This window comes from Pristiophorus japonicus, unplaced genomic scaffold (assembly GCF_044704955.1).
Source record: "Pristiophorus japonicus isolate sPriJap1 unplaced genomic scaffold, sPriJap1.hap1 HAP1_SCAFFOLD_1371, whole genome shotgun sequence".
NCBI classification, from domain to species: Eukaryota; Metazoa; Chordata; class Chondrichthyes; family Pristiophoridae; genus Pristiophorus; species Pristiophorus japonicus.
This window is the reverse complement of record NW_027251041.1, coordinates 1,268-18,708: the sequence shown is the minus strand read 5'-3', so window position 1 is coordinate 18,708 and position 17,441 is coordinate 1,268. Positions and strand designations below refer to the sequence as shown.

The following is a 17,441-nucleotide window of genomic DNA, read 5'->3' as shown; positions in this document are numbered from 1 at the left end:
TAATTGCCTTTTAAATTTCACCCCTGCACTTTCTATACTCCTCGAGTTTGTGCAGTATTGAGCCCTCGGTATCTTGTCATAAGCCTCCCCTTTTTTCTTCATCCTACCCTGTATCTCCCTTGACATCCAGGGGACTCTAGATTTGTTAGTCCCACAATTTTTCTTTAAGGGAACATACGTTCTCTGAACCCTCAGGATCTCCTCCTTGAAAGCCTCCCACTGCTCTGACAGTGATCTCCTCAAACACTCCCAGGGCAGGTACAGCACGGGGTTAGATACAGAGTAAAGCTCCCTCTACACTGTCCCATCAAACACTAACAGGGCAGGTACAGGGGATTAGATACAGAGTAAAGCTCCCTCAACACTGTCCCATCAAACACTCCCAGGGCAGGTACAGCAAGGGGTTAGATACAGAGTAAAGCTCCCTCTACACTGTCCCGTCAAACACTCCCAGGGCAGGAACAGCACGGGGTTAGATACAGAGTAAAGCTCCCTCTACACTGTCCCATCAAACACTCCCAGGGCAGGTACAGGGAGTTAGATACAGAGTAAAGCTCCCTCTACACTGTCTCATCAAACACTCCCAGGACAGGTACAGCACGGGGTTAGATACAGAGTAAAGCTCCCTCTACACTGTCCCATCAAACACTCCCAGGGCAGGTACAGGGGGTTAGATACAGAGTATAGGCTCCCTCTACACTGTCCCATCAAACACTCCCAGGGCAGGTACAGCACGGGATTAGATACAGAGTAAAGCTCGCTCGACACTGTCCCATCAAACACTCCCAGGGCAGGAACAGCACGGGGTTAGATACAGAGTAAAGCTCCCTCTACACTGTCCCATCAAACACTCCCAGGGCAGGTACAGCACGGGGTTAGATACAGAGTAAAGCTCCCTCTACACTGTCCCATCAAACACTCCCAGGGCAAGAACAGCACGGGGTTAGATACAGAGTAAAGCTCCCTCTACACTGTCCCATCAAACACTCCCAGGGCAGGTGCAGGGTTTTAGATACAGAGTAAAGCTCCCTCTACACTGTCCCATCAAACACTCCCAGGGCAGGTACAGGGGGTTAGATACAGAGTAAAGCTCACTCTACACTGTCCCATCAAACACTCCCAGGGCAGGTGCAGGGTTTTAGATACAGAGTAAAGCTCCCTCTACACTGTCCCATCAAACACTCCCAGGGCAGGTACAGGGGGTTAGATACAGAGTAAAGCTCCCTCTACACTGTCCCATCAAACACTCCCAGAGCAGGTACAGGGGGTTAGATACAGAGTAAAGCTCTTGACATTGCATGACTAGGTATATTTCTCTGACGGTGATTCTCTCTCTAGGGTTTCTCGGTTGCCGGGCAGGAGAATCTGCAGGAGATTCTGAGTAAGCAGCTGCTGCTGTGTCAGATCCTCGTGGGACTGAGTGTGGTCCGGACAGGTAAGGTCACTGGGACTGAGTGTGGTCCGGACAGGTAAGGTCACTGGGACTGAGTGTGGTCAGGGCAGGTAAGGTCACTGGGACTGAGTGTGGTCCGGACAGGTAAGGTCACTGGGACTGAGTGTGTTCTGAACAGGTAAGGTCACTGGGACTGAGTGTGGTCAGGGCAGGTAAGGTCACTGGGACTGAGTGTGGTCCGGACAGGTAAGGTCACTGGGACTGAGTGTGGTCAGGACAGGTAAGGTCACTGGAACTGAGTGTGGTCAGGGCAGGTAAGGTCACTGGGACTGAGTGTGGTCAGGGCAGGCAAGGTCACTGGGGGACTGAGTGTGGTCAGGGCAGGTAAGGTCACTGGGGGACTGAGTGTGGTCAGGGCAGGTAAGGTCACTGGGACTGAGTGTGGTCAGGGCAGGTAAGGTCACTGGGACTGAGTGTGGTCAGGGCAGGTAAGGTCACTGGGACTGAGTGTGGTCCGGGCAGGTAAGGTCACTGGGACTGAGTGTGGTCAGGGCAGGTAAGGTCACTGGGACTGAGTGTGGTCAGGACAGGTAAGGTCACTGGGACTGAGTGTGGTCAGGACAGGTAAGGTCACTGGGACTGAGTGTGGTCAGGGCAGGTAAGGTCACTGGGACTGAGTGTGGTCAGGGCAGGTAAGGTCACTGGGACTGAGTGTGGTCAGGGCAGGTAAGGTCACTGGGACTGAGTGTGGTCCGGGCAGGTAAGGTCACTGGGACTGAGTGTGGTCAGGGCAGGTAAGGTCACTGGGACTGAGTGTGGTCAGGACAGGTAAGGTCACTGGGACTGAGTATGGTCAGGGCAGGTAAGGTCACTGGGACTGAGTGTGGTCAGGGCAGGTAAGGTCACTGGGACTGAGTGTGGTCAGGGCAGGTAAGGTCACTGGGACTGAGTGTGGTCCGGGCAGGTAAGGTCACTGGGACTGAGTGTGGTCCGGGCAGGTAAGGTCACTGGGGGACTGAGTGTGGTCAGGGCAGGTAAGGTCACTGGGATTGAGTGTGGTCCGGGCAGGTAAGGTCACTGGGACTGAGTGTGGTCAGGACAGGTAAGGTCACTGGGACTAAGTGTGGTCAGGGCAGGTAAGGTCACTGGGACGGAGTGTGGTCCGGGCAGGTAAGGTCACTGGGACTGAGTGTGTGTTAAATGGGATGGGGCGATCAGGGGGGAGCGATGGGTTACTGTTGTTAAATGTGACAGGGGGTGATCGGGGGTGGGGGGGTTACTGTGTGTTAAATGGGACAGGGGGTGATCGGAGCGGGGGTTACAGTGTGTAAAATAGGACAGAGAGTGATCGGGGGTTGGGGGGGGGTTACAGAGTGTTCAATGGGACAGGGGGTGATCGGGGGGGGGTGGGTTACTGTGTGTTAAATGGGACGGGGTGATCGGGGGGGGGAGGGTTACTGTGTGTTAAATGGGACGGGGTGATCGGGGGGGGGGGGTTACTGTGTGTTAAATGGGACGGGGTGATCGGGGGGGAGGTTACTGTGTGTTAAATGGGACAGGGTGATCGGGGGGGGGGTTACTGTGTGTTAAATGGGACGGGGTGATCGGGGGGGGGGGTTACTGTGTGTTAAATGGGACGGGGTGATCGGGGGGGGGGGGTTACTGTGTGTTAAATGGGACGGGGTGATCGGGGGGGGGGGTTACTGTGTGTTAAATGGGACGGGGTGATCGGGGGGGGGGTTACAGTGTGTTAAATGGGACAGGGGGTGATCGGGGGGGGAGGGTTACTGTGTGTTAAATGGGACGGGGTGATCGGGGGGGGGGGTTACTGTGTGTTAAATGGGACAGGGGGTGATCGGGGGGGGGGGGTTACTGTGTGTTAAATGGGACGGGGGGGGGGGGGGGTTACTGTGTGTTAAATGGGACGGGGTGATCGGGGGGAGGGTTACTGTGTGTTAAATGGGACGGGGTGATCGGGGGGGGGGGTTACTGTGTGTTAAATGGGACGGGGTGATCGGGGGGGGGGGGTTACTGTGTGTTAAATGGGACGGGGTGATCGGGGGGGGGGGTTACTGTGTGTTAAATGGGACAGGGGGTGATTGGGGGGGGGGGTTACTGTGTGTTAAATGGGACAGGGGGTGATTGGGGGGGGGTTACTGTGTGTTAAATGGGACGGGGTGATCGGGAGGGGGAGGGTTACTGTGTGTTAAATGGGACAGGGGGTGATTGGGGGGGGGTTACTGTGTGTTAAATGGGACAGGGGGTGATTGGGGGGGGGTTACTGTGTGTTAAATGGGACGGGGTGATTGGGGGGGGGTTACTGTGTGTTAAATGGGACGGGGTGATCGGGAGGGGGAGGGTTACTGTGTGTTAAATGGGACAGGGGGTGATCGGGGGGGGGGGTTACTGTGTGTTAAATGGGACGGGGGGTGATCGGGGGGGGGGTTACTGTGTGTTAAATGGGACGGGGGGTGATCGGGGGGGAGGGTTACTGTGTGTTAAATGGGACGGGGTGATCGGGGGGGAGGGGTTACTGTGTGTTAAATGGGACGGGGTGATCGGGGGGCGATTTACTGTGTGTTAAATGGGACGGGGTGATTGGGGGGGGGGTTTACTGTGTGTTAAATGGGACGGGGTGATCGGGGGACGATTTACTGTGTGTTAAATGGGACGGGGTGATTGGGGGGGGGGTTTACTGTGTGTTAAATGGGACGGGGTGATCGGGGGGGGGAGGGTTACTGTGTGTTAAATGGGACGGGGTGATCGGGGGGGGGTTTACTGTGTGTTAAATGGGACGGGGTGATCGGGGGGGAGGGTTACTGTGTGTTAAATGGGACAGGGGGTGATTGGGGGGGGGGGTTTACTGTGTGTTCAATGGGGTGATCGGGGGGGGCGATGGGTTCCTGTGTGTTAAATGGGACAGGGGGTGATTGGGGGGGGGGTTTACTGTGTGTTAAATGGGATCGGGGGGGGCGATGGGTTCCTGTGTGTTAAATGGGATCGGGGGGGAAGGGGTTACTGTGTGTTAAATGGGATAGGGGGTGATCGGTGTCGGGGGGGGGGGTTACTGTGTGTTAAATGGGACGGGGGGTGATCGGTGTCGGGGGGGGGGGTTACTGTGTGTTAAATGGGACGGGGGGTGATTGGGGGGGGGGTTTACTGTGTGTTAAATGGGATAGGGGGTGATCGGGGGGGGGGGAGGGTTACTGTATTGGATGGCGGGGGGGGGGGTTACTGTGTGTTCAATGGGACGGGGGGTGATTGGGGGGGGGGTTTACTGTGTGTTAAATGGGACGGGGGGTGATTGGGGGGGGGTTTACTGTGTGTTAAATGGGATAGGGGGTGATCGGGGGGGGGAGGGTTACTGTATTGGATGGCGGGGGGGGGGGTTACTGTGTGTTCAATGGGATATGGGGTGATCGGGGGGGGCGATGGGTTCCTGTGTGTTAAATGGGATCGGGGTGGAAGGGGTTACTGTGTGTTAAATGGGATAGGGGGTGATCGGGGGGCGATTTACTGTGTGTTAAATGGGATAGGGGGTGATCGGTGTCGGGGGGGGGGGTTACTGTGTGTTCAATGGAACTGTTAGGTTTTTGACCAATATTTCTGATGTAAACAGATCACTTTATACCTTCTCTGCTTCACTTGCAGGAGGCCATTTTGTTTGTAAGACCTTTGACCTCTTCACGCCGTTCAGCGTGGGGCTCATTTATCTGCTGTACATGTGCTTTGAGCGAGTCTCGCTGTTCAAACCGGTTACCAGCCGCCCAGCCAACTCCGAGAGGTGAGTCCTCTCTAACTTGCGCTTCAGTCACAGGTCAGAGTCTGAGTCACTGAGGTGAGAGGGCCATGTCAGGGGTCATGGGGTGAAAGAGCAGTATCAGGGGTCACGGGGTGAGGGGGCAGTATCAGGGGTCAGAGGTGAAAGGGTGGTTTTCGGGTCACGGAGATGAAAGGGCAGTGTCAGGGGTAATGGGGTGAAAGGGCAGTGTCAGGGGTCACGGGCAAAAGGGTAGTGTATGGGTCATAGAAACATAGAAATTTACAGCGCTGAAGGAGGCCATTCTGTCCCATTGTGTCCATGCCGGCCGACAAAGAGCCACACGGCCCTCGGTCAGCAGCCCTAAAGGTTATATATAAACCTATGAACAATGTCGGAAAGGCAAAGAGCACCCAGCTCAACCAGTCCGCCTCACACAACTGCGACACCCCTTATACTGAAACATTCTACACTCCACCCCAACCGGAGTCATGTGATCTCCTGGGAGAGGCAAAAAACCAGGTTAAAAACCCAGGCCAATTGGGGAAAAAAATCTGGGAGTACTCCTCTCCGACCCATCCAGGTGATCGACACTAGTCCAGGAGATCCCCCTGGCCGTATTCTATTCCCTGCAGTACTTACCATTAAGTCTGCGCCGGCCAACAAAAAGTCATCCAGTCTAATCCCAATTACCAGCTCGAGGTCTGTAACCCTGCAGGTTACGGCACTTTAAGTGACCATCCAACCATCTCTTAAAAGTGGTGAGGGTTTCTACATCCACCACTCTTCCAGGCAGCGAGTTCCAGATCCCCACAACCCTCTGTGTAAAGAAGCCCCCTCCCCCTCAAATCCTCTCTAAACCTTCCACCAACCACCTTAAAACTATGCCCCCTCTTAATAGACCCCTCCACCAATGGAAATAGGCCCTTGCTATCCACTATATCCAGGCCCCTCAATATTTTGTACACCTCGATGAGGTCTCCTCTCAACCTCCTCAGTTCCAGTGAGAACAAACCCAGCCTATCCAATCTGTCCTCATAACTAAGATTCTCCATTCCTGGCAGCATCCTGGTAAATCTCCTCTGCACCCTCTAGTGCAATCACGTCCTTCCTGTTATGTTCATAAAATAATGTAACTGAGTAGTGTAGACATGAGTAAGTGTGACCGTAGCTCCTTTTATTCTGACTTCAGAGTGCCGGTACTGCATGGGAGGCCTGTTTATATACAGTGCTCCCAAGAGATGCTGGGATCCCTTGGGACTCCAACAGGTGCGCCCTCTGGTGGTGGTATAATACTGGTTACATAGTGTTGCATACATAACATCACTCCTTCCCAAAGTCAATAGTACACTTATTTACAGGGTGAGACCATCTGGGGCTTTTCGCTCCCAGTTGATCGTCTCGGTACAAATGCAGGTGTGGGTGAGTTAGTTGGTTGTTTACTGGGCTGCTGGCCTTGCTGGGGATGGTGAGTTCAGCTTCGTGGTCAACAGTGATGTCGGTTGCCACTTGTGTGTGTATCGGAGGGTCGAAGTTGGTGGTGTCCTCTTCAGGTTGCTCGTGGCTGTTTGTGAATCGCAGTTTGGTTTGGTCCAAATGTTTTCTGCAAGTTAGTCCATGAGCAAGTTTGACCTGAAACACCCTACTCCCTTCTTTGGCTATGACAATGCCAGCAAGCCATTTGGGACCATGTCCATAGTTGAGTACAAATACAGGGTCATTGACTTCAGTATCGCGTGACAAGTTTGCGCGATCATGGTACGTGCTTTGTTGATGCCTCCTGTCGCCGACGTGATCATGGAGATCAGGGTGGACAAGAGAGAGCCTTGTTTTGAGTGCCCTTTTCATGAGCAGCTCGGCTGGGGGAACCCCGGTGAGCGAGTGGGGTCGAGTACGGTCGCTGAGCAGGACTTGCGACATGCGGGACTGCAAAGAGCCGACACGCGTTTCAAGCTTTGCTTGATGGTTTGGACTGGCCATTGGATGCGGGCTTGAATGGGGCAGATGTGACATGCTTGATCCCATTGCGGGTCGTGAATTCCTTGAATTCCTTGAATTCCTTGAATTCAGCACTGGTGAAGCACGGCCCATTGTCGCTGACCAGGACATCAGGCAGGCCGTGCGTGGCGAACACGGCTCGTAGGCTTTCGATGGTGGCATTGGACGTGCTGACAGACATTATGACACACTCAATCCATTTTGAATAAGCATCCACAACAACCAAAAACATTTTGTCTAGAAATGGGCCCGCAAAGGCAACGTGGATCCTAGACCACGGTTTGGAGGGCCATGACCACAAACTTAGCTTTGCCTCCCTGGGTGCATTGCTCAGTTGTGAGCAAGTGTTTCACTGGTGCACGCAAGACTCCAAATCTGAGTCGATGCCGGGCCACATGGGATCTGACTATAGCTTTCATCATTACTATCCCTGGGTGGGTACTGTGTAGGTCGTGTGTGAACGTTTCCCTGCCTTTCTTCGGCAAGACCACGCGTTTGCCCCACAAAAGACTGTATGGACATTTTGTCTTTGTGCCGCTGGAACGGCTTGATCTCTCCATGGAGGACACAGTTTTTTACAAGGGACAGTAAAGGATCCTGGCTGGTCCAGGTCCTGATCTGGCGGGCCGTAACGGGTGACTTTTCGTTTTCAAAATGCATCCATCACCAGGAGCAAGTCTGCAGGCTGTGCCATTTCCACCCCGGTGGTGGGCGATGGTAGCCGACTGAGAGCATCAGCGCAGTTCTCTGTGCCTGGCCTGTGGCGGATTACAGAGTTGTATGCCGATAGCGTAAGTGCCCATCTTTGGATGCGGGCAGAGGCATTGGTGTTAATCCCTTTGCTCTCTGAGAATAGCGATATGAGTGGCTTATGGTCAGTTTCTAACTCAAACTTGAGACCAAACAAATACTGGTGCATTTTTTTCACCCCGTAAACACACGCCAGAGCTTGTTTTCAATCATGCTGTAGGCCCTTTCGGCCTTGGACAGATTCCTGGACACATAGGTGACCGGTTGCAATGTTCCCGATTCATTAGCCTGTTGTAACACACACCCGACCCAGTATGATGAAGCATCACAAGCTAGCACTAAACGTTTACATGGGTTGTACAGGACAAGCAGTTTGTTGGAACATAACAGATTTCTGGCTTTCTCAAAGGCAGCCTCTTGTGAATTCCCCCATACCCAGTCATCTCCCTTGTGTAGCACATGTCGGGGTTCTAGCAAGGTGCTTAACCTGGGTAGGAAATTACTGAAATAGTTGAGGGGTCCCAGGAACGACCGCAGCTCCGTCACGTTCTGTGTTCTCGACGTGTTCTTGGTGGCCTCCGTCCTGGCGTCGGTGGGTCTGATGCTGACTGCCGCGATTCTTCTTCCCAAGAACTCGACCTCTAGCACCAGGAAAACACACTTCGAGCATTTCAACCCGAGTCCCACGCAATCTAGCCGACTTCGAACCTCTTCCAGGTTCTTCAAGTGTTCGATGGCGTCCCGACCTGTGATCAATGTGTTGTCCTGGAAAATCACGGTGCGTGGAACCGACTTTAGCAGACTCTCCATGTTCCGTTGGAAAATAGCCGCGGCCGATCTAATCCCAAACGGGCATCTATTGTAGATGAACAGATCTTTGTGCGTGTTGATGCAGGTGAGGCCTTTCAAAGATTCCTCCAGCTCCTGCGTCATGTCGGCCAAGGTCAGGTCCAACTTGGTGAATGTCTTTCTTCCAGCCAGGGTCGCAAACAGGTCGTCTGCCTTGGGTCGCGGGTATTGGTCCTGTAGTAAAAAGCAGTTAATCGTTATTTTCTAGTCCCCACAAATACTGACCGTGCCATCACCTTTGAGTACCGGGACAATCGGACTGGCTCACTCGTTGAACTCCACCGGTGTGATGATGCCTTCTCGCTGCAGCCTGTCCAGCTCAATTTCCACTTCCTCTCGCATCATATATGGTACCGGCCGTGCCTTGTGGTGGACGGGTGGTGTACCGGGAACCAAGTGGATCTGCACCTTCGCCCCCGAGAAACTTCCAACGCCTGGCTCAAACAATGACGGAAACTTACTCAGAACCTGGGCACATGAGGCATCGTCGATGGATGAGAGCGCTCGGATGTCGTCCCAGTGGATTTTTCCCAGCCAGCTTCTGCCGAACAGTGTGGGGCCATCTCCTGGTACAATCCATAGTGGGAGTTCATGCACCGCTCCATCATAGGAGACTTTTACTGCTGCACTGCCAATTACAGGGATCAGCTCTTTAGTGTAAGTTCTCAGCTTGGTGTGAATGGGGCTCAGCTTGGGCCTGTGTGCCTTGTTGCACCACAGCCTGTCGAAGGCCTTTTTGCTCATGGTAGACTGACTCGCACCCGTGTCCAGTTCCATGGATACTGAAATTCCGTTCAGTTCAACTTTTAACATGATCGGTGGACATTTCATGGTGAAGGTGTGTACCCTGTACATTTCTGCCTCCTCGGTTCGAGTCTCTAGTTCAGCCTGATCCCCCAGGGATCGATCCTCCTCTGCAACGTGATGGTTTGCAGGGTTTGCAGCTCGTCTGCACATTCGCTGGAGGTGTCCCATTGTTCCACAGCCTTTGCACATAGTGTTTGAAGCGGCATTGATGGGCTCGATGATCACCTCCGCAGCGCCAACAAGGTGTTAACTGCCTCACATTAACGCTTGATGGTGGACTCTGGGTCATCTGAGGTCATGCAGCTACAGGTGTGTACGTTCTGCCATATGCATTCCTGCCTGAAAACGACATTACTTTGTGTACAGTACTGGCCGAAATCTCTTTATGCTGCGAGATTTGTTTGGTGTAAATGTCTGGGCTATCGTTTTGGCTTTGCTCAGGTTCGGTGTTTCAACAATTAATAGTTTGCGAAGGATATCCTCATGGCCAATGCCAAGCACAAAAAAGTCTCTTAGCATTTGCTCAGAAATCCACTGAATTAGCAATGTCCTGCAAGGCGCCTTAGTTCGGCGACAAAGCTCGCCACTTCCTGGCCTTCAGACCATTGACACGTGTAGAACCGATACCTTGCCATCAGAACACTCTCCTTCAGATTTAGGTGCTCCCGGACCAGCGCACACAGTTCTTCATAGGATTTGGTTTTTGGTTTTACCGGAGCTAGAAGAGTCTCCATAAGGCCATAGGTTGTTGCCCCACAGACGGTGAGGAGGATCGCCCTTCGTTTGGCAGTGTTCTCATCCCCTTCCAGCTCATTGGCCACACAGTATTGGTCGAGTCTCTCCACGAAGGCCTCCCAATTGTCCCCCTCTGAGAATTTCTCCAGGATACCAACAGTTTGCTGCATTTTAGCGTGATGGTTCGTTATCTCGTCGCCAGTTGTTATGTAGACATGAGTAAGTGTGACCTTAGCTCCTTTATTCTGACTTCAGAGTGCCGGTACAGCATCGGAGGCCTGCCTGTATACAGTGCTCCCAAGGGATGCTGGGATCCCTTGGGACTCCAACAGGTACGCCCTCTGGTGGTGGTATGATGCAGGTTACATAGGTTTGCACACATAACACTTCCTATAATACGGCGACCAGAACTGCACGCAATACTCCAGCTGTGGCCTAACCAGAGTATTATACAATTTAAACATAACCTCCCTGCTTTTATATTCTATGCCTCAGCCAATAAAAGCAAGCATTCCGTATGCCTTCTTAACCACCTTATCCACCTGGCCTGCGACTTTCAGGGTTCTGTGGACAAGCACTCCAAGGACCCCTTGTTCATCTACACTATGAAGTGGCCTACCGCTTAATGTGTATACCCTTTCTTTATTAGCCCTCCCAAAGTGCATCACCTCACACTTCTCTGAATTAAATTCCATTTGTCACTGCTCTGCCCACCTGACCAGTAGATTGATATCCTCCTGCAGCCCATGACTTTCCTCTTCATTATCAACCACACAGCCAATTTTAGTGTCATCTGCAAACTTCTTAATCATAATACCCCCTATATTCAAATCTAAATCATTGATATATATCACAAAGAGCAAGGGACCCAGTACTGAGCCCTGCAGAACCCCACTGGAAACATCCTTCCAGTCACAAAAACATCCATCAACCATTGCCCTCTGCTTCCTACCTCTGAGCCAATTTTGGATCCAACTTGTCACTTTTCCCTGGATCCCATGGGCTTTAACCTTCCTGACCAGTCTACCATGTGGGACCTTATCAAAAGCTTTGCTAAAGTCCATATATACTACATCGTACGCACTACTCTCATCGACCCTCTTGGTTACCTCCTCGAAAAATTCAATCATGGAGGTGAAAGGTCAGTGTCGGGGTCATGGGGTGAAAGGTCAGTGCATGGGGTCACGGGGTGACAGGGCAATGTCGGGGCTCACTGTGTGAAAGGACAGTGTTGGGTCACGGGGTGAGAGGTCAGTGCATGGGGTCGCGGTGAAAGTGCAGTGTCGGGTCACAGGGTGAAAGGGCAGTGTAGGGGGTCATGGGGTGAAAGGGCAGTATAAGGGGTTACTGGCTGAATGGGCCGGGGTCACTGGTTGACAGGGTCGTGTCCGGGGTCACTGGGTGAAAGGATTATGTTCGGGGTCACGGGGTGAAAGAGCAGTGTCAGGGGTCACTGGGTGAAAGGGAAGTGTCGGGTCACTGGGTGAAAGGGCGGTGCTTGGCGTCTATCTGGTAATGTAGTCACCCTCCTCTCTCGCTGTGTGCGGTTCCAGGTACGTGGTGTGCCGAGGGCTGAAGTCGATGACTGATCCTGTTCGCGATTATCTCTTCACCGTCAACCTTAAACTGAACCAGCTGAGAAACAGCGAGCTGGACGTGAACTGTGTGGTTCCCCTGGACACCATCAGATCTGACAGCGACTTCTTCGAGTACATGGTCAAATCCAACCAGCGGTAGGTTGCTGCCCCTCCTCCCTCTCCCTCCCCTCCCCTCCCCCAACACTCCCTCCCCCTCCCCCTCCCCTCCCGTCTCCTCCCTCCCCTCCCCTCCCCCAACACTTCCAGCCCCCTCCCCTCCCCTCCCCAACACTTCCAGCCCCGTCCCCTCCCCTCCCCCAACAATCCCTCCCCCAACACCCCCTCCCCTCCCTCCCCTCCCTCCACTCCCTCCCCCAACACTTCCCTTCCCCTCCCCTCCCCCAACACTCCCTCCCCCTCCTCCCCCAACACCCCCCAACACTTCCCCTCCCTCCCCCAACACTTCCCCTCCCTCCCCCAACACTTCCCCTCCCCTCCCCCAACACTTCCCCTCCCCTCCCCCAACACTTCCCCTCCCCTCCCCTCCCCCAACACTTCCCCTCCCCTCCCCCAACACTTCCCCTCCCCTCCCCAACACTTCCCCTCCCCTCCCCTCCCCAACACTTCCCCTCCCCTCCCCTCCCCCAACACTTCCCCTCCCCTCCCCCAACACTTCCCCTCCCCTCCCCCAACACTTCCCCTCCCCTCCCCCAACACTTCCCCTCCCCTCCCCCAACACTTCCCCTCCCCTCCCCCAACACTTCCCCTCCCCTCCCCTCCCCCAACACTTCCCCTCCCCTCCCCTCCCCCAACACTTCCCCTCCCCTCCCCTCCCCCAACACTTCCCCTCCCCTCCCCTCCCCCAACACTTCCCCTCCCCTCCCCTCCCCTCCCCAACACTCCCCTCCCCAACACTTCCCCTCCCCTCCCCTCCCCCAACACTTCCCCTCCCCTCCCCCAACACTTCCCCTCCCCTCCCCCAACACTTCCCCTCCCCTCCCCCAACACTTCCCCTCCCCTCCCCCAACACTTCCCCTCCCCTCCCCCAACACTTCCCCTCCCCTCCCCTCCCCCAACACTTCCCCTCCCCTCCCCTCCCCCAACACTTCCCCTCCCCTCCCCTCCCCCAACACTTCCCCTCCCCTCCCCTCCCCCAACACTTCCCCTCCCCTCCCCTCCCCCAACACTTCCCTTCCCCTCCCCTCCCCCAACACTTCCCCTCCCCTCCCCCAACACTTCCCCTCCCCTCCCCCAACACTTCCCCTCCCCTCCCCCAACACTTCCCCTCCCCTCCCCCAACACTTCCCCTCCCCTTCCCCTCCCCTCCCCCAACACTTCCCCTCCCCTCCCCCAACACTTCCCCTCCCCTCCCCCAACACTTCCCCTCCCCTCCCCCAACACTTCCCCTCCCCTCCCCCAACACTTCCCCTCCCCTCCCCCAACACTTCCCCTCCCCTCCCCCAACACTTCCCCTCCCCTCCCCCAACACTTCCCCTCCCCTCCCCCAACACTTCCCCTCCCCTCCCCCAACACTTCCCCTCCCCTCCCCCAACACTTCCCCTCCCCTCCCCCAACACTTCCCCTCCCCTCCCCCAACACTTCCCCTCCCCTCCCCCAACACTTCCCCTCCCCTCCCCCAACACTTCCCCTCCCCTCCCCTCCCCCAACACTTCCCCTCCCCTCCCCTCCCCCAACACTTCCCCTCCCCTCCCCTCCCCCAACACTTCCCCTCCCCTCCCCTCCCCCAACACTTCCCCTCCCCTCCCCTCCCCCAACACTTCCCTTCCCCTCCCCTCCCCCAACACTTCCCTTCCCCTCCCCTCCCCCAACACTTCCCCTCCCCTCCCCCAACACTTCCCCTCCCCTCCCCCAACACTTCCCCTCCCCTCCCCCAACACTTCCCCTCCCCTCCCCCAACACTTCCCCTCCCCTCCCCCAACACTTCCCCTCCCCTCCCCCAACACTTCCCCTCCCCTCCCCCAACACTTCCCCTCCCCTCCCCCAACACTTCCCCTCCCCTCCCCCAACACTTCCCCTCCCCTCCCCCAACACTTCCCCTCCCCTCCCTCAACACTTCCCCTCCCCTCCCCCAACACTTCCCCTCCCCTCCCCAACACTTCCCCTCCCCTCCCCCAACACTTCCCCTCCCCTCCCCCAACACTTCCCCTCCCCTCCCCCAACACTTCCCCTCCCCTCCCCCAACACTTCCCCTCCCCTCCCCCAACACTTCCCCTCCCCTCCCCCAACACTTCCCCTCCCCTCCCCCAACACTTCCCCTCCCCTCCCCCAACACTTCCCCTCCCCTCCCCCAACACTTCCCCTCCCCTCCCCCAACACTTCCCCTCCCCTCCCCCAACACTTCCCCTCCCCTCCCCCGGCACGGCCCCTCCCCTCCCCCGGCACGGCCCCTCCCCCTCTCCTCCCCTCCAAAAATCCCCAAAACCTCCCCCCCTCCCTCCCTCCCCAACACCTCCCGCCCGCCCTCCCTCCGCCCGCCCTCCCCCCGCCACCTCGCGCCCCTCCCTTCCCCGACACCTCGCCCCCTCCCTTCCCCGACACCTCGCCCCCTACCTTCCCCGACACCTCCCCCTCTCGCTCTCGACCCCCGACCCCCCTCGGCCCCGACCCGCCCCAAACCCTTTTCCCTCTCTCTCCCGCCCCAACCACGACCCTTCCCCCCACCCTCCTTCTCCCCCCTCTCCCCCCAACCATATTACCAGCTTCCCCTCTATTATCCCATCCCTCTCCCTCAGACGACAATCAGTAACTTGTTAATCTCTTCTCTTTCAGGCATGCTGTGGCCCAGGTCAAGGCTCTGGCCAAAATCCACGCCTTCAGCCGTGATTCGTGAGTACACATTCTGTACTAACTCCAAGCCCACTTTGCCAGATCTCGCGCGCCCCCGCCCGCCACGCCCACTCGTCGTCCACCGGACACCTCTCCCCCACCCTAACTGATTTCCCCTCTCTCTAACCCTGGGGTCACTGGGCAGTGATCGGGAGCAGGAACCCTGGCTGATTTCCCCTCTCTCTAACCCAGGGGTCACTGGGCAGTGATCGGGAGCAGGAACCCTGGCTGATTTCCCCTCTCTCTCTAACCCAGGGGTCACTGGGCAGTGATCAGGAGCAGGAACCCTGGCTGATTTCCCCTCTCTCTAACCCAGGGATCACTTGGCAGTGATCAGGGGCAGGAACCCTGGCTGATTTCCCCTCTCTCTAACCCAGGGGTCACTGGGCAGTGATCAGGAGCAGGAACCCTGGCTGATTTCCCCTCTCTCTAACCCAGGGGATCACTGGGCAGTGATCAGGAGCAGGAACCCTGGCTGATTTCCCCTCTCTCTAACCCAGGGGTCACTGGGCAGTGATCAGGAGCAGGAACCCTGGCTGATTTCCCCTCTCTCTAACCCAGGGGTCACTGGGCAGTGATCAGGAGCAGGAACCCTGGCTGATTTCCCCTCTCTCTAACCCAGGGGTCACTGGGCAGTGATCACGTGCAGGAACCCTGGCTGATTTCCCCCTCTCTCTAACCCAGGGGTCACTGGACAGTGATCAGGAGCAGGAACCCTGGCTGATTTCCCCTCTCTCTAACCCAGGGGTCACTGGGCAGTGATCAGGAGCAGGAACCCTGGCTGATTACCCCTCTCTCTAACCCAGGGGTCACTGGACAGTGATCAGGAGCAGGAACCCTGGCTGATTTCCACACTCTCTAACCCAGGGGATCACTGGGCAGGGATCAGGAGCAGGAACCCTGGCTGATTTCCCCTCTCTCTAACCCAGGGGTCACTGGACAGTGATCAGGAGCAGGAATCCTGGCTGATTTCCCCTCTCTCTAACCCAGGGGTCACTGGACAGTGATCAGGAGCAGGAACCCTGGCTGATTTCCCCTCTCTCTAACCCAGGGGTCACTGGACAGTGATCAGGAGCAGGAACCCTGGCTGATTTCCCCTCTCTCTAACACAGGGGTCACTGGACAGTGATCAGGAGCAGGAACCCTGGCTGATTTCCCCTCTCTCTAACCCAGGGGTCACGGGCAGTGATCAGGAGCAGGAACCCTGGCTGATTTCCCCTCTCTCTAACCCAGGGGTCACTGGGCAGTGATCAGGAGCAGGAACCCTGGCTGATTACCCCTCTCTCTAACCCAGGGGTCACTGGACAGTGATCAGGAGCAGGAACCCTGGCTGATTTCCACACTCTCTAACCCAGGGGATCACTGGGCAGTGATCAGGAGCAGGAACCCTGGCTGATTTCCCCTCTCTCTAACCCAGGGGTCACTGGACAGTGATCAGGAGCAGGAACCCTGGCTGATTTCCCCTCTCTCTAACCCAGGGGTCACTGGACAGTGATCAGGAGCAGGAACCCTGGCTGATTTCCCCTCTCTCTAACCCAGGGGTCACTGGACAGTGATCAGGAGCAGGAACCCTGGCTGATTTCCCCTCTCTCTAACCCAGGGGTCACTGGACAGTGATCAGGAGCAGGAACCCTGGCTGATTTCCCCCTCTCTCCAACCCAGGGGATCACTGAGCAGTGATCAGGAGCAGGAACCCTGGCTGATTTCCCCTCTCTCTAACCCAGGGGTCACTGGGCAGTGATCAGGAGCAGGGACCCTGGCTGATTTCCCCCTCTCTCTAACCCAGGGGTCACTGGGCAGTGATTAGGAGCAGGAACCCTGGCTGATTTCCCCCTCTCTCTAACCCAGGGGATCACTGGGCAGTGATCAGGAGCAGGAACCCTGGCTGATTTCCCCTCTCTCTAACCCAGGGGTCACTGGGCAGTGATTAGGAGCAGGAACCCTGGCTGATTTCCCCCTCTCTCTAACCCAGGGGATCACTGGGCAGTGATCAGGAGCAGGAACCCTGGCTGATTTCCCCTCTCTCTAACCCAGGGGTCACTGGGCAGTGATCAGGAGCAGGAACCCTGGCTGATTTCCCCCCTCTCTTACCAGGGGTCATGGGGCAGTGATCAGGAACAGGATCCCTGGCTGATTTCCCCTCTCTCTAACCCAGGGGTCACTGGGCTGTGATCAGGAGCAGGAACCCTGGCTGATTTCCCCTCTCTCTAACCCAGGGGTCACTGGGCTGTGATCAGGAGCAGGAACCCTGGCTGATATCCCCTCTCTCTAACCCAGGGGTCACTGGGCTGTGATCAGGAGCAGGAACCCTGGCTGATTTACCTTATCTGTTACCGAGGTTCACTGGGCAGTGATCAGGAGCAGGAACCCTGGCTGATTTCCCCTCTCTCTAACACAGGGGTCACTGGGCAGTGATCAGTAGCAGGAACCCTGGCTGATTTCCCCTCTCTCTAACCCAGGGGTCACTGGGCAGTGATGAGGAGCAGGAACCCTGGCTGATTTCCCCTCTCTCTAACCCAGAGGTCACTGGGCAGTGATCAGGAGCAGGAACCCTGGCTGATTTCCCCTCTCTCTAACCCAGGGGTCACTGGGCAGTGATGAGGAGCAGGAACCCTGGCTGATTTCCCCTCTCTCTAACCCAGGGGTCACTGTGCAGTGATCAGGAGCAGGAACCCTGGCTGATTTCCCCCTCTCTAACCCAGGGGATCACTGGGCAGTGATCAGG

The 17,441-nt window shown here is 56.2% G+C and overlaps 1 protein-coding gene across 1 annotated transcript in view; it reads left to right on the top strand.

Moving 5' to 3' along the window:
- The window catches only part of LOC139242555 (cap-specific mRNA (nucleoside-2'-O-)-methyltransferase 1-like), a 64,591-nt gene extending 49,871 nt beyond the window's left edge, over positions 1-14,720 (top strand). Inside the window, exons 8-11 of the mRNA XM_070870414.1 lie at positions 1,339-1,435; positions 5,045-5,177; positions 11,846-12,025; positions 14,660-14,720. Coding sequence (XP_070726515.1) covers positions 1,339-1,435; positions 5,045-5,177; positions 11,846-12,025; positions 14,660-14,720 — 471 coding nt within the window. The remainder of the gene's footprint in view (positions 1-1,338; positions 1,436-5,044; positions 5,178-11,845; positions 12,026-14,659) is intronic.
- Positions 14,721-17,441: the final 2,721 nt, after the last annotated feature.